Here is a 25,597-nt window from a genome sequence, read left to right on the forward strand (position 1 = left end):
TGTACAGCGATCATCTGTATACATCAAAACACACCTTCAGCGTGCACGGCACATTACATATCTCGATATAAGCTTAAGTGAATATTGATATACTTAATTCTTTATTTAGAACCTATAGGACCATGAACAACCTCATCAATTATGCAGGGACATGGAAATGAAGTCGAGGCGGATCCAAACCAGCCACACACGAAAACAAGTATTTTTCTGTTTTTGTTTTCTTCTCAATTTTTTTTTAGATGAGTGTCCACTTTTTTTCAATCTTGATCCGAAAGGTATAATAGTAAAGACATTGTTAAAAGGGCTTTCGTTAAGTAAATCATAATAATACGAAAAAAAACCAAGATAACATTTAAAAGTTATATAGTCTTAACATTTAAACCCGCTGCATTTGACCTGTGGTTGTCGTTTGTTGAAGTGGTTCATAAATGTTTCTCATTTCTAGATTTTTATATAGATTATACTTTTGGTTTTCCCTTTGAATGGCTTTAAACTAGTCATTTGTGGGGCCCTTTATAGCTTGTTGTTCGGTGTGAGCCAAGTTGAATATCGTACATTGACCTATAATGATTTACTTTTATAAATTATGACTTAGATGGAGAGTTGTCTCATTGGCACTCATATCATGTCTTTTTAAATCTATTAACAGTCAGATGTTTCACATTTTTTTTAGACATTTGTTTTTTTCTGAAATATTTGTTATCGTGTATGTATATACGATATGCACACAAGTCACACAACCTTAAAAAAAATTTAAAAAAATTTAACCGCCAGTCGACTTAAAATCAAATATTTTTGTGCTGACACACTTTTATATGAATAATTCCATTTGATTTTAAGTCTATGATTTAGGTTTAAGCGTTTATGGTGAAGATAAATCCAGAAATAAACGATTCGGGCGCAATTCAATTGAATTTTTTTTTTATCAAAGAGGCTCGAGGTTACCAAAATTTCAGCAAACATTTAAACACTCAATTTTTATTAATGTCGTTATATCTTTTTCTAAATAAAATTTAAAAAAAAATGAAGAAAAAACACGTTAGGAACTTCGTGCGTTGAAATGTTATAATAAATGAAATTAAAAAAATGAAATAGATTTTCCTACCTTTGATACTATAACTGAAACACACTGAAACTGTTGCAATGAAAGCAAAAAATACGGCCAAATATTTCATTTTTATTTCAAAGTAAGATTTTTTTTAAACTCTAATGGTTTTATATGGATTGAAACGTGACGTTGGTCAATTTACACCTCACTTTTGTACCCGACTCTCAACCTTAATACCCTCTGGGTGTTTTTAAAACGTACATACATGTCTGTTACAGGATAACACAGATGAGATAAACGTCGTCATTTTCTTCTTCGTTAGACAAATCAACAAATTAAAAGCGTAGATTCCATTCGATAAAAAAGTCTTTTGTCATAGAACAGGTTCATCTTAAGGTCAAGGATCAGTAAATAAACTAGTCCATAGATTTTTTTTTAATTTAGAACTCAATTAGATATTGAAAATATACATCAGAAAATGTAAAAAAAAGTATATGTCACCGACTTCGTTTTCAAGAAAAATCCATTTTTAAAATGGTCCGAGAGGGTACTAAATTACATTGAATATATAGGGTAAATCTATGTTTTTCTTCTACAATTTTTGGTTTCTGGTATAAATCACGCGAACCGCTCCATAGAATTTTTTTTAAATTAATATTTTTTTCCTCTTTGTCTTACGAATTAGATGATATTAAAAAAAAATATGGTCACCGACTTCGTTTTCCCTGTAGAAGCGACGCAAACCCAACATTTTGGCAAAAAAAACCCATCAAAATTCGTGACGTCGTAATTTTTATTACATAACGTCAAGTTATCATGCAAATAATTTCCAACGTTCTTCGTGTTGATTATGAACGATGATTATGTGTTTCGTATTGATAGATTCTTTTTATCATAAGAGTCTGGATAATTATCATTTTTTATTTAGTATTGCAAAGATATTCTTTATTCTTTATATTTTAGCACCCCATTATACACTTTTCTTTTTTTTTCTTTCTTTTTTGCATTTTATTCTGCAATTTTTGCCCATTATTCTGTATTCCGTAAACCCCAATCAGACCCTCTTTTATGGAACATTTTAAAAAGAAATTATACGTTGTAAAAAATGTGATACATGTTTGTTCATTATCAATATACATACATGTATCTAAAACAATTCCTAATTCAGACAAAAATACGTTGTAAGTACATGAACGCAAAAATGGTAAAAACTTAAAAATAGAAATCATCAGGGTTACTGTCTACAAATTGACGCAATAAAAGATGTTATTGAAGCTATATTTTTTTATGCCCCCCCCCCCCCCCCCTCAACTACCCCTGTACGTCTGTCCGTCCGTCATTCCGTCTGGCCGCCCGTCCTTCCGTCCGTCTGTCCCCCTTAATAGTTTATAGTTATTCCGCAAAACATCTACAGTTTGAATCATAGAACGCACTTTGCTGTCTGTTTGCATGTGGTCAAGGTTTTGATCTTTATTAATATTTGTTCTAATGAGAGACAGCTGAACTTTGTCATTTTTGGGTAACGAATTCATAAATCTCTTAGACTATCTTGTAAGTCATCTGTTTACACTTTTTCTCCGTTCCGATATATGATTTGGCCACTTTTGAAAAGTGTTTTGGTACTATATCACGACAGAACGTGTTCTGTCCATATACTGCTGCTAAACATCGCATATATAAACAAACATTATATAAATGATTTTACGAATTCTTGAAAGAGTGTCGTGTGGTTATTTATACATCTTCAAGTTAACAAGTAAAACACGTAAACAAACTGACATCTTTGTTAATATCTTTTTTGTTCTATATAGAATTTATTGTATACAAGGCTACAAAAACGTTTTAAAAAGTTTACTAAATGGTTTTTGTTCCATAAGTGTACATATGTATGCTCGAAGTATATATAGAATCAATACATGATACACAACATGTGACAAATAAGGGGGGGGGGGGGGGGTAGTAATGACAGGAAACTAAATTCAACTAAGGCTTTGATGGATGTAAACTTTAATAAAACTGGAAGTTACATAAGGGGAACAGGAAAATAAGAATATATTTACAACAACCTTTAAATTGACCAGTGATTTTTTGATTCATTACTGACCAGCAACACCGAGATAATCCAACGATTTTTAAGGGTCCATATGATCTGTGGACCTAAATTTTCTTTAGGTTTAAATACAACGCTTATTCTGTAAAATCTTCAATTAACGATTTTGTAAAATTCTTCTATCATTACATGATTTCTTAATTCTGTACATGGTCTACACTATTATATTAAATAATTTTTTATTTTCCGTTGTTATTCTTTATAATTTTGCAAACTTTTTTGTTCAATTTTTGAATTTCGCCAGTATCCGTTATTCTGCAACTTCCTTTGAGATCTAATTATATGAGACAATAAATTAATGTGCTTCTCTCTCTGAATTTCGCTTTCTCTCAAGACATTGCACAGTCTTTGTAGTACAGTTTATTTTCCAGAAAATACATCGTGTAAAAACATTTCCGAGGAAACCAAATATACGGAGGTTGCGATATGACATAAAAACAGATGTACATATTTATTTTTAATATGCCTACAAAAATACACCCCCCAAACCAAGAAAAAAACAATCGCACACAAGCTGAGACATGACTGGTAATATTGTGTTTTGTTATTTAGTCCATCTACACAAATGAGGGGGACCTTAAACGGGAATCCGGGATCGGGTGGTTTTAAGCACGGGATTTCGGGAGCGATCCTTTCTGGATCCGGCTATTCTTTTTCCGAATTACGGGTTGGCGGGATTGAAACTTCTATAAATTTGGAACATCGGGATTTCATGTTTTAAAGTCCGGGATTGCGGGATCAGGACCCCTGTCAACCCCCCCCCCCCCCCCCCCCCCCCCCGACAAATGCATATCATAAGATGTCTTTCCTTTTCTTTTGGCCTTTTGTTGTTGTCTGGTTGCTGTCTTATTGAAGTACTGACTACTTACGGGATTTACATTGTGACACTGTGCATATTTTTCAGTCGTTTTATACATAGTAGTACTATGATATAGAGGTGATCGATATAATCTCGTTCTTAAACTTCAAGTTTTATGAGTAAAATAGAACTGAGATCAGTTTGTATATTTGAGATGCTACTTTCAGCTAGGGTACATTTTTTTTATTCGGTTAATTTTTAACCATATATATATAAAAATTTCCTTTGAGAAGACAACCATACGAATCAATACTATTAGGATACTGAGCCATGTATAAATCTTCAAACCATATCACGGCTGGCAATGAAAACCGTGAGAGGATTTTCCGGTTGTGCTTGAGTGGAGTAATTGTCACCGCTTCAAAAGGTATGTTCATTTCTAAATCGCAATTTTCTTATTCGACTAATCAAAATATTGAAAATCGGAGAATGCTATGCTGTGGTGAATACTTTAACGAAGAGATACATGTATCATTTACTGTTGTACGTGGAGTTGAACTCCTACAAAATGAGTTGCCCCACGAGAATTTGCCTAAAAAAGTGACATTTAAATTTTAAAATGGTTCTAATTACAGACCCTCAAGTTTAAATTTACTTTTTATACGGTTAATGGGTATGAATGTCGTTTTGGGCGGCGTGTACGCTGTCCGGTGTTGATCGACATCTTAATAAATATGAAAACCTCATATTTTCATTATGACATGCGTGAGGGGATCGGTTCTGATTGAGGACATCGTGAATGCGTGAGGGGACGTGAAATCATATATTATATCCAAACTATGAGTATTTGAAAGTTGCCTTAATGTTTTATATGCATGATTTTTTTATTAGTTGTTATTGGCTTTGAACTAGCTTTCAGATAACTGCGAGTACTCTCAGATCTGTTCATTGTGTCTTTTTGTGTCGGGATGTATAAGTACCCGGCCACGTTCACTAATATTTTTGTCCATCTGATGAGTTAAGCCTTTTTCAACTGATTTTTATAGTTCGTTCTTATGTTGTACTGTTATACCACTGTCCCAGGTTAGGGGGATGGTTGGGATCCCGCTAACATGTTTAACCCCGCCACATTATTTATGTATGTGCCTGTCCCAAGTCACGAGCGTGTAATTCAGTGGTTGTCGTTTGTTTATGTGTTACATATTTGTTTTTCGTTCATTTTTTTTACATAAATAAGGCCGTTAGTTTTCTCGTTTGAATTGTTTTACATTGTCTTATCGGGGCCTTTTATAGCTGACTATGCGGTATGGGCTTTGCTCATTGTTGAAGGCCGTACGGTGACCTATAGTTGTTAATGTCTGTGTCATTTTGGTCTTTTGTGGATAGTTGTCTCATTGGCAATCATACCACATCTTCTTTTTTTATATTAATGTGGTCAAATTGTTCATGAAAAAACACATTTGTGTGCATAAACAAAAATTATGAGATAGAAATCTGAAATAACAACAAATGACCATGTTTTCTATTCATGAATAAAAGTCTAACCAATAAATTTCAAATATGTGTCCAAATTCGTGGATTTGGACAAAAAATCGGTATAGTTTACTACCACAATTTGATATTAATTAATATTGTAATTTTCATCGTTATTGATAAATGTTATATCAGTATTGCAAATCTAATCCTGAATTCTGTCTATCCTATTTTGGGGATATTGTTTATGCCCGCGTCACACTGTCCCGATTTTTATATACGATGGACACCCGAATGCGAAAATTGTAAGTTCGTACGAAGTTGGTCCCGATCTCGTTAAAATACCAAAAAGTGACCGAAGCAAGTACGATGAATAACGAAGACTATACGATGGTGCCGAAATTATATACGATAGCAAAAGATGGACATACGAAAGTTAACCGAAGACGGGTATTTAAGCTTCATATCTCAGCCGAAGCCTACACGATGGATCACGAAGGCTACACGATGGATTACGAAGGCTACACGATGGATTACGATGATGGCTGGATGGCCATACGATGTCTAAAAGATACGAACAGAATTTCGACAACATATCGTTTCTGTACATGTCTGCCATGCATGGCGGGAAATCGATCTTTTTGTCTAATTCTTATAAAACTTAGTTTATTATCCCCTCGCCTACTACATGTAAGTTGCGTGCAGATAAAATTGTTATGGACACTCTAGAACCAAAATGCTCAAAACTTGGTATGGTGTTACTCTTAAGAATACCTTAAGCGCTATTGACTTTAAAGTTCAAAGGTCAAGGTCACAGTGGCAGTTGTAATACAAGGCAATATCACCCTTGTGGACACTCTAAAACCAATATGCTTCAAAAGATTTTAACCACATTTGGTATATTGTTCCTTCTTGTAATGATCTGACATTTTTTACGTTCAAGGCCAAAGGTCAAGGTCATGCAGATGGACTTGTTTTTTTCCTCCTTGAAATAGCATAATACACAGGAAATTGGTTGCTCATTTTTTACCTGCTGGTTCTAAAGACAATATTTAAGGTTTTTCCAGTTACTGAATGTTTTGGTTGATTTCTAAAAAAATAGTTTATGTATCAAATATGCATATTCAATTTACCATTTTCATGTGTCATATACAAATATAGTGTCCATATTTGTCCCCAATATGTTACATACGAGGGGATGCCACGCTCGGCATTGCCTTGTTTGAACTGTAAAATGTGTGCACTAGTCTGAATAATCACCCATAATTATGCCTATGTTTACTGGTCTATCTTAATGGTAAGGTAATGGGTTCGTTGATCTCTTTTATTCAAAAAGAGCTCTTTCCAGGAGAATATCATAATAATATGGACAAAAGGAAGGATGTGGGGAAAGCAACAAATGGGGCAAAATATGACATATAGAAAACAAAATGGTTATGGAGTAAACATTCGTGTGACAACAACTCAGACGATACATAAGAAATCAGAATAATGAAGAAAAAGTTGGTTTCCCTATATACGTGTACCTGCAGTGTTGGTGTACGAAGCGCGTTTATGATTTTCATTATGTTACTTGATATGAAAAATTGACAAAACATAACCTGAGCCTGTAATAGCTGCTCTTCTTGTTCCATTTAAATTAATAGAAACAACGCTGTCGCCTTTCTTGTTCTCATAGAATCATATGATATGAGCTCCATGTTTTGTGAACGTCTTTCTTAACTGTCGTATTAGACTGACCAGTGCATATCGCGCATGGCACTTTAAATGTATTTTAGCGCGAAAATTAACTTACATTTAGCTGGATTTATTGCCGTCGTAGTTCCATCTTGTCGCCTTCGTACTTTTATTCGATGGCAACACGACGGGATTACGAGGTTTTCACGAAGTCGTGTTGCCATCGTAAGACCTTCGGGTATCTTCGTGATTCATTCGTGTAGACATCGTAATGTCAAAACTGCCCGATGGAAACGATGGAAACACGAATGCAATACGATGTGCAAAGATGCATTCCCGGTGACATTACGATGGTGAGGATGGTGATACGAACTCAATACGAACCCTCAACATCGGACGCACCTTCGGGGATTTTTTAACATGTTAAAAAAATTAGAACCCTTCCCGAAGTTGTCCCCGAAGGCTAGAAAAAGTGGCCGATGGTTCTACGATGGTTAAAGATGGCACTACGAATAGCCCGATCTGGATACGATCAGCCCCGATTTTGAAAATTTCCATTATCGTGTTGCCATCGGCGTAAAAATCGGGACAGTGTGACGCGGGCATTAAGAAATTCATATATTACGTCACTTTGTGCGTTTATGGTTTTTGATAACTCGGCTGTGAATTTTTATGTGTTGATTTAGGTAATTTTATGTATCCGTTTTTATTGTGTACTTAGTCACCACTTTGATTTTATCATGTATATCTATTATATAGTCATTTTATAAAACATCACTAGTTTCAAAATTATGAATTATTCGAAATAACAAGGATGTTCTTATCAAGCCGTAGTAGACAAAACTTTTTGGAAATTTTGGTCCTCAATGAACTTGTCTTGGCTTTCGAACTTTTTTCATCTGAGCGTCACTGGTAAGCCTTGTGTTGACGAAAGACTCGTCTGACGTATGAGTGTTTTTTAAACCTGGTACTTTTTGTAAGCTATAATTGGAGTGTTTCTCTGTTCTATATGTTCTATCATTTATTTGTATTGTAGTCCTGTCATGTAATGTTGTCTTTGACTGATATATTTACCATTGCCGTAGAAGCGGGAGGTTTGGCATGCCACAAAACCGGGTTCATCCCACCATTTTTTTTCTTAAAATGTCTTGTGCCAATTCCGGAAAATGGCCATTGTTAAATTGTAATTAGTTTCTGTGTGTGTTAAAGTTTAATTTTGTGTTGCTGACATTGTGTCGTAGTTTTCCTCTTATATTTGATGTGTTTCCCTCAGTTTTAGTTTGTAGTCCGAATTTGTTTTTTCTCAATCAACTTATGAATTTCGACAACGGTTTACTACTGTTGCCTTTATTGGAGAATTATTTGCAATTTATTGGTAAGACTGTTTATTCATATATAGAAAACTTTGTGATTTATTGTATAAATCAAAATATTCAACTAAATATCAAAATTTGTGTTTTCGCGATCCATTTTTTTTTTAAATACGCAATACTGGGCTGATATGAAATGTTTCCACTTTTATTGGAAGCTAGAAACAAATCGTTGACAAAAAATTCTCTTTTATTGTTCGTAAAACCTATCTTCCCACAATGTATTTCAAAATTCTATCTCATTAATTTTGTTTATGCACACAAATGTGTTTTTTCATGAACAATCTGACCACATTAAGGCATCTTTCAAATACTCATAGTTTGGATATAATATTATGATTTCACGTCCCCACACGCATTCACGATGTCCTCAATCAGAACCGATCCCCTCACGCATGTCATAATGAAAATATGAGGTTTTCATATTTATTAAGATGTCGATCAACACCGGACAGTGTACACGCCGCCCAAAACGACATTCATACCCATTGACCGAATAAAAAGTAAATTTAAACTTGAGGGTCTGTAATTAGAACCATTTTAAAATTTAAATGTCACTTTTTTAGGCAAATTCTCGTGCGGCAACTGATTTTATAGGAGTTTAACTCCACGTACAACAGTAAATGATACATGTATCTTTTTGTTCAAGTATTCACCACAGCATAGCATTCTCCGATTTTCAATATTTTGATCAGACGAATAAGAAAATTGCGATTTAGAAATGTATATACCTTTCGAAGCGGTGACAATTACTCCACTCAAGCACAACCGGAAAATCCTCTCACGGTTTTCATTGCAGAACCAAATGTTCTGCGTGTGTAGATTACCAGCCGTGATATACTATTTATACATGTATCTATTTTATACGTTCTATTTTTAACATCGAAATTGCGGACGTGAAAGAAAACACCATTACAAAAAAAAAACAACGTTAGAATACAAAATGTAGCGATGGATCGATGGATCGTGAAACAATATTTTTGTTTATTTTTAATTTGTTATAGTCTAAAAACTGTGTATGCATATTAAACTATTGTTCCAGCCGTGCACAAGGTTAATTAATTTAAGTGTATTATAGTTTAGTGCCATCTATGACTGACTGACAGCAGCGGCGAATTTATGACCAGTATTAGTTTATGTGGTTCATTTCCTTTTCTCTAATTTGAAAATATGTTTACTTGTTCCGACTGGTGTGATAATTTTCAAAATATGGGATATATAGTCTTACCGTACAATACTAAGTTTTTAAAACTTTAGTATTAATGTCCCAAACTTGCACCCCTTCTGCTTATTTTCTGCTAGACGATGTCTTTTCCCAGTGAATATAGGGTTTTTGAAAGGACAGTTTTGTCATACTACATATAGAATAATTCCGAGACCACACTGTTTTTTCTCATCACAATTATGTAGAAAAAGTAGTGAGCAACAGTTTTCACACTTGTTTTAACTGGTCGGCAGATACACAACCTCTACCACCCTAGGCTACGTCCTGATTTTCATTTTGAAGATCGTCTTCAGGACTGTTTTCATATTCATTTTCAATTTTTAATTTAAAAAAAACAAGTCCATTCTCCTAGAAGTAACATACTTTCCGTCAAATTTACCGTTGACGTTGTCCCATCGAAAAGTCCCGGCCATCTTGGATTGTAAAAAACAGAGAACCTACGGTCCAGATTTTCTATCAAGTTAGCAAAATATGATGCAGGAATGCATATATTTAATATGAATTTTCATTTAAAGAACCAATTAATAAGAATATAACTTATAAATTTATTTATATTTTTAGATTAATAAAAATGTGTAGATTATTTTTGGTTGTTTTTTAAATGTTTTTAAATCGGCATTTTAAGGGGAGGTAACTCTTAAACTGCATTTTTTGAAGGAATCTACATGGAATTTTCCTATAATTTTGTATTTGAGTCGGAAAATACGTACGGTGACCCAATCTTTTCTTTTGATATTTTCTCAAAATACTGTCTGAAAGCTATCTTTTCCTAATTTATTTTTCAATTATATCATTTTGTTTAGTTGACTTTACTAATCACAAAACGGTGTTTTTGACTGTATCATCCATATAAAATGTATCATTTTGTCGCAACCTGTAGCTTGAAAAAAATGCGTGGTGACCTATCATTTTTATTATATTTTTGAACATTTAAGGAATGATCGTAATATTTTTTCTGTCTATGAAGAAATAACATAAAAAAACTGAATAACGCGTGTAGCGGATTATTTAACAGTGTGCACCACATTTTTTTATGTTATTTCGAATAGACAGAAAAAATATTACAGTCATTTCTTATAATTTAATTCTAAATTCCATTTTAAACCGTAGAAAACCATGAAAAAACGTTGATGACGTCACGGTCACATGACTAAATTATGTCTATAGGCTGATAACCAAATAACGTCAGCCAATCAGAAGACGCGTTACATCCAAAATTAAATTATATATCAATAATTTATAGATAATACGTTTTGGCAAAGTATGAACAAATTCTATAATTTTTATTTTAGACTCCCATACCACCTTAAATTCAGAGTGATGCCAACATGTAAACGAATATGCCCATAACGATCAGTTCAAATGTCATTTCGTTCTTTATAGATTATTACATGGCATTTTTCATATTGCCCTGGTATCAGCTCTAGACTCCCATATCAAGCCAGAGGGCTTTAGCCCGAGGGCTTGATATGGGTCGTGGGCTGATACCAGGGACCATATGAAAAATGACATGTAATAATCTATTTATCACATATTTTTAAGCAAGAGAAAACAAATAGCTTACACCAAATTATGTTTGATATTTCATCAAAAATCAAAAAGATATTTAACGAAAATAAAATAAAAAATGTATCACTGTGAGTTTAAAAAAGTTCACAGTAGGTAAACAACGTTTTGTGAAAAGTTTCAGAAATGATTAACAATAAATATATTAATTCTAAGAATTGCAAATCTTAAACGACTTTAAAATGTTACATTACAAATGTTAAAAATGCTTAAGAAGAATCCTATACCGCTACTCATTCCAGTGTGGCGTCATATATTTTATAAATTCTTTATGACGTCAAAATTTTACGGGAACTTTTGTGATTTTCACTGTTGATTTCTACTTTTTTCTTCTACAGCAGATTCGTAACTTTCTAAATTTCTTTTCATTGTGTTCAACTTGTTTTCAAATAGTCTTTGACAGTTTACCGGAAGTTAAACTCGGGGGCTTGATATGGATTTCGAGGGCTGATATCGATATCGGCCCCGAGGGCTGATAACCAACCTTGACTTCCGGCTATTATTGGCCATGCAAAAACGTACATATCAGTACAAAATATGTGATAAATAAAGTTATTGTCTATGATATTAAATGCAGAAGGGATATAACTCTTCATTGTTTGTATAGCGATGAAGAGACCGATTACAATTCAATAACATAAACGATACCATTTTTTTAATAACACAAATTATCATATTAAAAATTATTTTGAATGAACTTTTTTCTAAAACTCTTAATCCTGTACACTGTAAAGTTTTATCTCATATTTTGGATGTCCCTCCCTCAATTATGTTGCTGTAAAAATCCACTTGGCACTACCTTGACTTATCATTTGTATGATAAGGTGAAATATTTTGAATAAGCTCCAAATGACTGCAATATAAAAATAAGGAGATGTGGTATGATTGCCAATTACTGTCCACCGAAGTTCAAATGAATTGGATGTAAGCAATTGTAAACAATAGTACAGCCTTCAACAATGAGATAAACCCATATCGTTTGGTCGGTTAAAAAAGGCCCCGACATGAAAATTATAAGACAATTCAATTAGAAAACGGCCTTATATATAACAAAGCAATTTACGAAAAATAAATATTACAGGACATGAACCAACGACCGCCACTGAACTACAGGCTCCTGACTTGGGACATCCACATTTAGAATAAGGCGGAGTTTATAACAGATGTGTGATCGCCAAACCCTCCCCTAACCTGAGACAGTGGTGTAACAGTACAACATAAGAACAAACTATAAAAATCAGTTGAAAAAGGCTTAATTCATCAGTTCAGTTCTGGACCTAGTTGTTCATCTCTCGGTTAAATTTCACAACCCTTGGTTATTTTCTGTTGTTCATTCTGTGGTTAAATTTAACCCTCTGTTAAAGCATTAGTTAAAGCAGATATATTTAACCCACCTTTAGAGGCTGGGTTAAATACTTAACCTAGGGTTAAAAGTTTCAAAATGGCAGCACAACTTGTTTTTAATATTCCAAATGTTAAAGTAAGAAAACCGCGAGTATTTCGGGGAGGAATTAATCTCACCAACTTAACAGAAAGAGAAATGAGAGAGAGATATAGATTTGGGAGGGAGACCTTTGATTTTTTAGTGGATCTACTTGGAAAAGATCTGCAACGAGGAACCATGAAAAAGACCGAACTGACAGTGGAGGAGCAGTTATCTATTGCCATGAGATTTTATGCAAGCGGGTCATTTCTTCAAGTGATTGGTGAAACCTTAGGGTATGGTAAGTCAACAGTTAGCAGAGCCGTGGATGATGTTACCAATGCAATGCTAGCCAGAAAAAAGGATTTTGAATCTTTTCCATCCAGTAAAGCTGACATTGACGAGGTCAAGCTAGGTTTCCATGAACAAGCTAATTTCCCACATGTCGTAGGATGCATTGACTGTACCCATGTAGGAATCCAGAGGCCAGCCGAGGATGAAGCTGCTTTCGTCAACAGAAAGAACTTTTCTAGCATTAATGTTCAAGCCGTATGCAATCATGAAGGTACTTTAATTTGTTTAAGATTTATTTAAATTTAAGACCTCGGGATTTCATGTTTTTAAGCCCGGGGTTTCGGGATCAGGACCCCTCCCACCCACCCCTCCCCCTATTCAAGTATGGAATTGTCAAAAACAAGGAAAAAGGATAATTATTATTAACCTGTTACCGAGGTTGAAAAGAACAGGGACTTTCTATACTAACTTAGTATAGAAAGTCCCTGAAAATAAAGAAAAACATTTTAGTGGTTTTGACGCAGCGAGGACATTTTAAAAAGTGTTCGTCAGAGAAAAGATAACAGAATGTAATGCAATTTCATCTCCTTCGTTATCATTGTTTAAGTTGATAATTTGCATCTAAATTCTAATGTAAAAAAGAGAAAAAGCAGATGATATCTTAATTTTTTCAAGTTGTGTTTTTTTTTGCAAAAGAGTTATATACTTTAATTGTTCCGAGATTATATATAGGTTCTTGTGGCTGAGTGGATAGCGCGCTATAGCCTGCTGATATCATGATAGCGGGTTCGAACCTTGACTAAGTAGCTTTTGTTTTTTTTCTTCTTTTGCTCATATAAAATGATGTGGTAGGTTTGACAATGAGACAAAAGCCACAGAAACTAACAACGATAGGTCATTGCACGGCTTTCCAACAATAATTATAACCCATACCGCATAGTCAGCTATGAAGTGTAAATATATATTTGTACATGAATTACTAAGAGAAAAGACAGAAAATTAACTTAAGGCAGATCTTCCTTTCATAATTTTTTCTTTAAATTCACTTTTTTGCAATTCAGATTCCTTTAAACATACTAAAATTTCTTCTCTTTGTAATTGTTCATTGCTGAAACTTCTATATTAGTATCAGGTCACTGTGAGCTAAAATGCTAGTATTATGTATAAGGTTTTCTTTTCAAAAACGGGTGACTCTTGATACGAAAAGAAAGGATGTAAACTTCGATTATATTTGTTTCATTTTTTTATAAAGAATAAATCCTGCAATTTCAATCATGATTGACAGTGGTGTTGGTGGTTTAGTATAGATGCACATGTTCAATGTTCAATATGAAAAAGTAATTTATTAGATCTTTAACTCTAGAAATATTTTACAAATTTAACATGCAGTTTATTGTAAATATGTACATGTATGCTTTTAAAGTGTCTCATAAGTCAAATGTTTGGCTGGGCATTGATTGAATTTTAAAGATGTTACTTAATTTATTTGTATATATGTACTGTATCAATCGATGTGTGACACTCAAATAAAATATATATTTATTTATTATTTATTAATATGAGTACATTTTTTTTTACTTTACTTTTAATTTTGAACATACGTGTGAGTCGTTTTAAAAACATTGAATTATTTGATTTTAGAACATGATAACATTTTATTTATTGTCCAATTATGCTGTTAAACGTTAATATATGAACGGACATATAAAGTATATACACTTGCAAGCTACTTAGTTCTTCTTTAATATGTGCGTAATTGTATAAGAACACTTTTTGTTGAACTATGTTAAAACTGGCTGACTAATACAAATAACGTATATCAAGTGTTTGCTTCAGATTTTTTATTTATTGATTCGTTTCAATCTAAACTATTTACTCATAGGTAGGACTAAGCATCTTTCTGTATACAAATACATATAGTTTTAATGCATAGAGTTTTTAAAAGTCCAACTCATAAAGTTTGTCTTTGTTTCCCTCTTTTTAGAAAACCTGGATCCGCAACTGTTTCTAGAAATACGTCGTGTGTAAATTAAACATCGAGATGTCCTCGAAAACTGAACAATGCTGAAGATGTTAATAGACGTGTGATTGTAAAAATCAGTAAAAACTAAAAGATCTCACTTTTTCTCAAACATATTTGAACGAACCTGATTTTGTTAAGGACAGGGTTGCATAGTGTTACAAGATGAAAATATAATAATATAAAAAGTGTTATCATAAAATTGAGAATGGAAATGGGGAATGTGTCAAAGAGACAACAACCCGACCAAATAAAAAACAACAGCAGAAGGTCACCAACAGGTCTTCAATGTAGCGAGAAATTCCCGCACCCGGAGGCGTCCTTCAGCTGGCCCCTAAACAAATATATACTAGTCCAGTGATAATGAACGCCATACTAATTTCCAAATTGTACACAAGAAACTAAAATTAAAATAATACAAGACTAACAAAGGCCAGAGGCTCCTGACTTGGGACAGGCGCAAAAATGCGGCGGGGTTAAACATGTTTGTGAGATCTCAACCATCCCCCTATACCTCTAACAAATGTAGAAAAGTAAACGCATAACAATACGCACATTAAAATTCAGTTCAAGAGAAGTCCGAGTCTGATGTCAGAAGATGTAACCAAAGAAAATAAACAAAATGACAATAATACATAAATAACAACAGACTACTAGCAGTTAACTGACATGCCAGCTCCAGACTTCAATTAAACTGAATGAAAGATGATTTCATCATATGAACATCAGGCACAATCCTTCCCGTTAGGGGTTTAGTATCATACCATCATAACATATATGAGAAGAACATAACCCGTGTCATAAATATATTGAGGGTAGAATAATTATGAAGTAATGAAATGAATGAAATGACTTACTGTTAGAATTATCTGTATAGCATAAACATGCAATGAAGTTGACAATCAAAATACTGACACATAAGAAGGACTTCATTGCTCTAGGAAGTGTGGTGTCTTTAACATATGAACATTTTTATATCCCGAAAAAAGTCATCTGATGAGGGAATGTGCCTTGCTTGACTGCCGATAATTTTCATTGCGAGTCAGGGTTTGTTCAGTTTACATATAATTTAAATAAAACTGAAACGCCTGTTTATACATTTAAATATAAATTTTCCGACGTGTAATCATGGAATATTTTCGTTTTTTTTAAATTCTGTCTCTATTCCATTAAATCATTTAAATCCGCTGTATGTACAAAATCTGTCGAAAAAATGTAACAAAAATTGTGTTAAAGTGAACAAACAAGTGTTGGCTACAATGAGTTCAGTTAAAATTCTGTAGAAGTTGAAAGCAAAGCAATCATAACCAAACTTCAGGACACATCGAAAGCTCATATAAAATAAGAAGACTGCAATATGATTGCATATGACACAACTACTCGCCATTTTTTATTTTTCCAAAACCATTGTATGCAAGAAATACAAGAAATTTTCATCAACTTTTAATGGGATGGAAAGCCAGACATGGAAGATTTTATTATTATGATATATAGAAAATATGGGGATAACATCTTGTACCTGACGAGTTTGGAAGTTATTTGTTGATTTTGAAATATTATATCTATACCTGTAAAAATTCAGGAGCGAAAAATTATCTTCAAAAAATGGTACACGGAACATCTTAAATCTTGTATAAGGATAAAACAACATACAGAAATTAATTTATCCCCTACACAAAAAGAATACAAAATACAAAAATGAAAATTGTTGACAACTGTTCTGTGTGAATTAGATATATGACATAACTGGTATACAAATTATTACGATTCGTTCCTTAGAGTTGATGTACTAATGTCTTGCCAATATTTTAACGGCCATACTAGAAACAGTACACATGTTATCAAACTTAATCCATGTAGCTGTCTATATGTCAAAAATAAACATATTACACAAAAAATTATACAGTTTTGGTTTCAATTTCTGTCTAGAAATCACGAGTCAAGTTCAACTCCTTCCTATATTTTATAATTATGCAATGTAAAAAGAATGAGATAAATACCACATGGTCAAATGATATCAAAGCTGTTGTATGCGGATTGTCGTTTGTATTGAACCCGCATTAAACCTATGTGTTTGAGCTTCCTCGATAACTTCTGTTACACTATCGCAGTCACTATCGCCAAGTTTGATCAATCATTCACTCTCTTAACAAAATCACGAAAGGAGAAGCTATTTCAAAATTAAGTGGTTTTGTAGATATATGACTCTTAGCCAAAGAAACCATATAACCTAGCAGAAGCACGTATTGAGCTCTCCTTATTTAATTGATAGTGGATGGCATTGCTCAACCTTCCTTCTATTGATATCTCGCAAATAGAACTTTTACATTGAAAATTGTATACAATATATTTAAACGCTGTAGACAGTCTTCATACATATTTCAACAACCAGAGTTGTAGGTGTTTATGTTTTTATATACTACATGTAACAATTCAGTAAAAATTACCCTTTCGATTGCCGATCTAGCGATTTTAGATACTTTCTGGATTCTGGAAAATTCTGCCGACTTCTCTTAGATTTGATTATTCAACCAATAACTGAGGAAACCTTATCTATTGCTTTCCATAAGAGTGGTTCTTTGTTTTAACAAGCGAAGCGAACCTATTTTTACCCTACTCTCTATAGAAGCGATCATATTTTTACCATGCTTTCCATAGAAGCGATCCTATTTTTTTACCCTAGTTTCCATAGAAGCGATCCTATTTTTACCCTGCTTTCCATAGAAGCGATCATATTTTTACCATGCCTTCCATAGAAACGATTCAATTTTTACCATGTTTTCCATAGAAATGATACTATTTTTATCAAGCTTTCCATAGAACCGATCCTATTTTTACACTGCTTTCCATAGAAGCGATCCTCTTTTTATCATGCTTTCCATAGAAATTATCCTATTTTTACCATGCTTTCCATAGAAACTATCATATTTTTACACTGCTTTCATTAGAAGCGATCCTATTATTATCATGCTTTCCACAGAAACGATTCAAATTTTACCATGTTCTCCATAGAAGCGATCTTATTTTTACCATGTTTTTCATAGAAATGATCCTATTTTTACCATGCTTTCCATAGAAACTATCATATTTTTATACTGCTTTCCATAGAAGCGATCCTATTTTTATCATGCTTTCCATAGAAACGATCCAATTTTACCATGCTTTCCATAGAATGATCCTATTTTTACCATTATTTCCATAGAAGCAATCCCATTTTTACCATGCTTTCCATAGAAATGATCCTACTATTACCATGTTTTCCATAGATGCGATCCTATTTTTAACCTGCTTTCCATTAAAACAATTCTATTTTTACCCTGCTTTCCTTAGAAGCGATCCTATTTTTACCCTGCTTACAATAGAATCGATCCTATTTTTACTATTATTTCCATAGAAGCGATCCAATTTTTACCCTGCTTTCCATAGAATCGATCCTATTTTTACCCTGCTTTCCATAGAAGCGATCCTATTTTTATCCTGCTTTCCATAGAAGCGATCCTTTTTTTATCCTGCTTTCCATAGAAGCGATTCAATTTTTACCATGTTCTCCATAGAGGCGATCGTATTTTTACCATGCTTATCATAGAAAAGATCCTGTTTTTACTCTGCTTTCCATGGACGCGATCCTGTTTTTAGTGTGTTTTTCATAGAAGTGATTCTATTTTTACCATGCTGTCAACATCATAGGCCGTTTATTCTTACTATGGTCTCCATATTATAGGCCGTCTATTTTTACCATGCTTTCCATATCATAGGCCGTCTATTTTTTATTTATTTATGGTTAGGGTCATCTTGTTGGTAGCTAAAGATATTAAGGTTTTTATTTGAGTGGTTTAAAATTACTCTCACGAAATATGGTCTTAGCATAGAACCGTTTTAACTCCACCACATGTTTGTTATGTACATAGTCAAACTAGCTGGACCAGGTTTTGTTCAGAGTTGGTTTTTTTTATGTGGTAATAAAAGCAGGTATTAAGTTACACTGTGTACAAGCCCAGTAGTCAGCACTTTTTGTGCTGACATGAATTGTCATTGATATGGTTATATTTGAATTTTTTGAAATACTAAGGCTTTTCGACCTCAGGCATAGATTACCTTAGCTGTATTTGGCAAAACTTTTAAGAATTTTGGCTCTAAATGCTCTTCAACTTCGTACTTTATTTGGCCCTTTTAACTTTTTTGGATTCGAGCGTCACTGATTAGTCTTTTGTAGACGAAACGCGCGTTTGGCGTATATACTAAATTTAGTCCTGGTATCTATGATGATTTTATTCACATTAGTTGATAATGAATTACTTAGGAGATTTACTTATGTACAAATGTAGCCTTAATTGCTTCATTCATAGAATACTATTGGGTGGAACAATTTTCACTTGCGTTAAATAAGTTATAGTTATCCCGTTCGGACTTGGTGTGTCAGTGTAAGATCATCCTCTGGCGGTACATACAGCAACCCTACCAAAAGCTAAGGATGAATTCAGGGGATCCGAAAAGGTTGGAAACTGACATTCCATAGCGACCAATCAGATCGTCTGGCGGTACATACAGCAACCCCACCAAAAACTAAGGATGAATTCAGATGATCCAAGAAGGTTGGAAACTGACATACCATAGCGATCAATCACATCGTCTGGTGGGACATACAACAACCCCACCACAGACTAAGGATGAATTTAGGGGATCCGAGAAGGTTGGAAACTGACATTCCATAGCGACCAATCAGATCGTCTGGTGGTACATACAACAACCCCAACAAAAACCAAGGATGAATTCAGGGGTTCCAAGAGGGTTGGAAACTGACATTCCATAGCGATCAATCAGATCGTTTGGCGGTACATACAACAACCGCACCAAAAACCAAGGACGAATTCAGGGGATCCGAGAAGGTTGGAAACTGACATTCCATAGTGACCAATCAGATCGTCTGGCGGTACATATAACAACCCCAACAAAAACCAAGGATGAATTCAGGGGTTCCAAGAAGGTTGGAAACTGACATTCCATAGCGATCAATCAGATCGTCTGGCGGTACATACAACAACCCCACAAAAACCAAGGATGAATTCAGGGGATCAGAGAAGGTTGGAAACTGACATTCCATAGCGACCAACCAGATCGTCTGGCGGTACATATAACAACCCCCACCAAAAACCAAGGATGAATTCAGGGGATCCGAGAAGGTTGAAAACTGACATTTCATAGCGACCAATCAGATCGACTGGTGGTACATACACCCCCCCCCCCTCCAAAAAAACACCAACCCAAGGATGAATTCAGGGGATCCGAGAAGTTTGGAAACTGACATTCCATAGTGACTAATCAGATCTTCTGGCGGTACATACAACAACCCCACCAAAAACCAAGGATAAATTCAGGGGATCCGAGAAGGTTGGAAACTGACATTCCATAGCTACCAATCAGATCGTCTGGCGGTACATACAACAACCAAACCAAAAACCAAGGATCAATTTAGGGGATCCGAGAAGGTTGGAAACTGACATTCCATAGCGACCAATCAGATCGTCTGGCGGTACATACAGCAACCCCACCAAAAACTAAGGATGAATTTAGGGGATCCAAGAAGGTTGGAAACTGACATACCATAGCGATCAATCACATCGTCTGGTGGTACATACAACAACCCCACCAAAAACTAAGGATGAATTTAGGGGATCCGAGAAGGTTGGAAACTGACATTTCATAGCGACCAATCAGATCATCTGGCGGTACATACAACAACCCCACCAAAACCTAAGGATGAATTCCGGGGATCCGAGAAGGTTGGAAACTGACATTCCATAGCGACCAATCAGATCGTCTGGCGGTACATATAACAACCCCACCAAAAACCAAGGATGAATTCAAGGGATCCGAGAAGGTTGAAAACTGACATTTCATAGCGACCAATCAGATCGTCTGGCGGTACATACCCCCCCCCCCCCAAAAAAAAAACAAACCCCAAGGATGAATTCAGGGGATCCAAAAGGTTGGAAACTGACATTCCATAGTGACCAATCAGATCTTCTGGCGGTACATACAACAACCCCACCAAAGGCTAAGGATGAATTTAGGGGATCCGAGAAGGTTGGAAACTGACATTCCATAGCGACCAATCAGATCGTCTGGTGGTACATACAACAACCCCAACCAAAACCAAGGATGAATTCAGGGGTTCCAAGAAGGTTGGAAACTGACATTCCATAGCGATCAATCAGATCGTTTGGCGGTACATACGACAACCGCACCAAAAACCAAGGACGAATTCAGGGGATCCGAGAAGGTTGGAAACTGACATTCCATAGTGACCAATCAGATCGTCTGGCGGTACATACAACAACCCCACAAAAACCAAGGATGAATTCAGGGGATCAGAGAAGGTTGGAAACTGACATTCCATAGCGACCAACCAGATCGTCTGGCGGTACATATAACAACCCCCACCAAAAACCAAGGATGAATTCAGGGGATCCGAGAAGGTTGAAAACTGACATTTCATAGCGACCAATCAGATCGACTGGTGGTACATACACCCCTCCAAAAAAAACCCAACCCAAGGATGAATTCAGGGGATCCGAGAAGTTTGGAAACTGACATTCCATAGTGACCAATCAGATCTTCTGGCGGTACATACAACAACCCCACCAAAAACCAAGGATAAATTCAGGGGATCCGAGAAGGTTGGAAACTGACATTCCATAGCTACCAATCAGATCGTCTGGCGGTACATACAACAACCAAACCAAAAACCAAGGATCAATTTAGGGATCCGAGAAGGTTGGAAACTGACATTCCATAGCGACCAATCAGATCGTCTGGCGGTACATACAGCAACCCCACCAAAATTTAAGGATGAATTTAGGGGATCCAAGAAGGTTGGAAACTGACATACCATAGCGATCAATCACATCGTCTGGTGGTACATACAACAACCCCACCAAAAACTAAGGACGAATTTAGGGGATCCGAGAAGGTTGGAAACTGACATTCCATAGCGACCAATCAGATCATCTGGCGGTACATACAACAACCCCACCAAAACCTAAGGATGAATTCAGGGGATCCGAGAAGGTTGGAAACTGACATTCCATAGCGACCAATCAGATCGTCTGGCGGTACATATAACAACCCCACCAAAAACCAAGGATGAATTCAGGGGATCCGAGAAGGTTGAAAACTGACATTTCATAGCGACCAATCAGATCGTTTGGCGGTACATACACCCCCCCCCCCCAAAAAAAAAAAAAAAACAAACCCCAAGGATGAATTCAGGGGATCCAAAAGGTTGGAAACTGACATTCCATAGTGACCAATCAGATCTTCTGGCGGTACATACAACAACCCCACCAAAGGCTAAGGATGAATTTAGGGGATCCAAGAAGGTTGGAAACTGACATTCCATAGCGACCAATCAGATCGTCTGGTGGTACATACAACAACCCCAACAAAAACCAAGGATGAATTCAGGGGTTCCAAGAAGGTTGGAAACTGAAATTCCATAGCGATCAATCAGATCGTTTGGCGGTACATACAACAACCGCACCAAAAACCAAGGACGAATTCAGGGGATCCGAGAAGGTTGAAAACTGACATTCCATAGTGACCAATCAGATCGTCTGGCGGTACATACAACAACCCCACAAAAACCAAGGATGAATTCAGGGGATCCGAGAAGGTTGGAAACTGACATCCCATAGCGACCAATCAGATCGTCTGGCGGTACATATAACAACCCCACCAAAAACCAAGGATGAATTCAGGGGATCCGAGTAGGTTGAAAACTGACATTTCATAGCGACCAATCAGATCGTCTGGCGGTACATACACCCTCCTCCCCCCCAAAAAAACCCACCAAGGATGAATTCAGGGGATCCGAGAAGGTTGGAAACTGACATTCCATAGTGACCAATCAGATCTTCTGGCGGTACATACAACAACCCCACCAAAAACCAAGGATAAATTCAGGGGATCAGAGAAGGTTGGAAACTGACATTCCATAGCTACCAATCAGATCGTCTGGCGGTTCATACAACAACAACCAAACCAAAAACCAAGGATCAATTTAGGGGATCCGAGAAGGTTGGAAACTGACATTCCATAGCGACCAATCAGATCGTCTGGCGGTACATACAGCAACCCCACCAAAAACTAAGGATGAATTTAGGGGTTCCAAGAAGGTTGGAAACTGACATACCATAGCGATCAATCACATCGTCTGGTGGTACATACAACAACCCCACCAAAAACTAAGGATGAATTTAGGGGATCCGAGAAGGTTGGAAACTGACATTCCATAGCGACCAATCAGATCATCCGGCGGTACATATAACAACCCCACCAAAACCAAAGGATGAATTCAGGGGATCCGAGAAGGTTGGAAACTGACATTCCATAGCGACCAATCAGATCGTCTGGCGGTACATATAACAACCCCACCAAAAACCAAGGATGAATTCAGGGGATCCGAGAAGGTTAAGAACTGACTTTTCATAGCGACCAATCAGATCGTCTGGCGGTACATACACCCCCCCCCCAAAAAAAACCCCAAGGATGAATTCAGGGGATCCAAAAGGTTGGAAACTGACATTCCATAGTGACCAATCAGATCTTCTGGCGGTACATACAACAACCCCACCGAAAACCAAGGATAAATTCAGGGGATCCGAGAAGGTTGGAAACTGACATTCCATAGCTACCAATCAGATCGTCTGGCGGTACATACAACAACCAAACCAAAAACCAAGGATCAATTTAGGGGATCCGAGAAGGTTGGAAACTGACATTCCATAGCGACCAATCAGATCGTCTGGCGGTACATACAGCAACAACACCAAAAACTAAGGATGAATTTAGGGGATCCAAGAAGGTTGGAAACTGACATACCATAGCGATGAATCACATCGTCTGGTGGTACATACAACAACCCCACCAAAAACTAAGGATGAATTTAGGGGATCCGAGAAGGTTGGAAACTGACATTCCATAGCGACCAATCAGATCATCTGGAGGTACATACAACAACCCCACCAAAACCCAAGGATGAATTCAGGGGATCCGAGAAGGTTGGAAACTGACATTCCATAGCGACCAATCAGATCGTGTGGCGGTACATATAACAACCCCACCAAAAACCAAGGATGAATTCAGGGGATCCGAGAAGGTTGAAAACTGACATTTCATAGCGACCAATCAGATCGTCTGACGGTACATACACCCCCCCCCAAAAAAAAAACCCAAGGATGAATTCAGGGGATCCAAAAGGTTGGAAACTGACATTCCATAGTGACCAATCAGATCTTCTGGCGGTAAATACAACAACCCCACCAAAGACTAAGGATGAATTTAGGGGATCCGAGAAGGTTGGAAACTGACATTCCATAGCCACCAATCAGATCTTCTGGTGGTACATACAACAACCCCAACAAAAACCAAGGATGAATTCAGGGGTTCCAAGAAGGTTGGAAACTGACATTCCATAGCGATCAATCAGATCGTTTGGCGGTACATACAACAACCGCACCAAAAACCAAGGACGAATTCAGGGGATCCCAGAAGGTTGAAAACTGACATTCCATAGTGACCAATCAGATCGTCTGGTGGTACATACAACAACCCCACAAAAACCAAGGATGAATTAAGGGGATCCGAGAAGGATGGAAACTGACATTCCATAGCGACCAATCAGATCGTCTGGCGGTACATATAACAACCCCCACCAAAAACCAAGGATGAATTCAGGGGATCCGAGAAGGTTGAAAACTGACATTTCATAGCGACCAATCAGATCGTCTGGCGGTACATACCCCCCCCCCCCCCCCTCCAAAAAAAAAAACAACCCAAGGATTAATTCAGGGGATCCAAAAGGTTGGAAACTGACATTCCATAGTGACCAATCAGATCTTCTGGCGGTACATACAACAACCCCACCAAAAACCAAGGATAAATTCAGGGGATCCGAGAAGGTTGGAAACTGACATTCTATAGCGACCAATCAGATCGTCTGGCGGTACATACAACAACCCCACCAAAAACCAAGGATGAATTCAGGGGATCCGAGAAGGTTGGATACTGACATTCAATAGCGACCAATCTGATCGTGGTGAAGCCCATATAATATTCGAAGGGACGAACTCAATCTATGTGTAACATTTCCTTCTGCACACAAGAATCACATTCCGGCATAATCGAGACACAAAATAACCCCTGGTCGGAGCTCATATCTGAAGATCAGATCCCTTATATGTTATGTTTCCTTACGGAAAGACTTTCGGCAATGAAAAAAATATATACAAGGAATTGGAATTATATTGACCCTGTCAAGTATTTCTTATAGTTTCCCCCGCCTATTCACATATTTCAAAACTAGAAAATGTGACCTATTCCAGAGGCACATCCTATTACCTAGTATATAGGAATTGCCCCCCTGATAAAGAAAGGACAACTCTGTAAAAACTTCTGCGACGCCGAAATAGTTCTACCTTCAAATATTGTTGTTCAAATTATTTACTATCAACCAAGTAACATTTGGTCGTGTTTGATTAACTAAACAAAGTATAATTGTGTATTTATTTAGATCGTTCACATATCAAAATATA

The 25,597-nt window shown here is 36.2% G+C and overlaps 1 protein-coding gene across 2 annotated transcripts in view; it reads right to left on the reverse strand.

Annotated features, from left to right (window-relative positions):
- LOC139521803 (uncharacterized) overlaps nucleotides 1-16,042 on the reverse strand; it is a 65,223-nt gene extending 49,181 nt beyond the window's left edge. For both annotated transcript variants that reach the window (XM_071315438.1, XM_071315437.1), the window contains exon 1: nucleotides 15,863-16,042. In XM_071315438.1, the coding sequence (XP_071171539.1) occupies nucleotides 15,863-15,938 (76 nt within the window). In that variant the 5' untranslated portion in view covers nucleotides 15,939-16,042. The remainder of the gene's footprint in view (nucleotides 1-15,862) is intronic.
- Nucleotides 16,043-25,597: the final 9,555 nt, after the last annotated feature.

Source organism: Mytilus edulis, chromosome 4, assembly GCF_963676685.1.
Source record: "Mytilus edulis chromosome 4, xbMytEdul2.2, whole genome shotgun sequence".
In the NCBI taxonomy this organism is placed as follows: domain Eukaryota; kingdom Metazoa; phylum Mollusca; class Bivalvia; order Mytilida; family Mytilidae; genus Mytilus; species Mytilus edulis.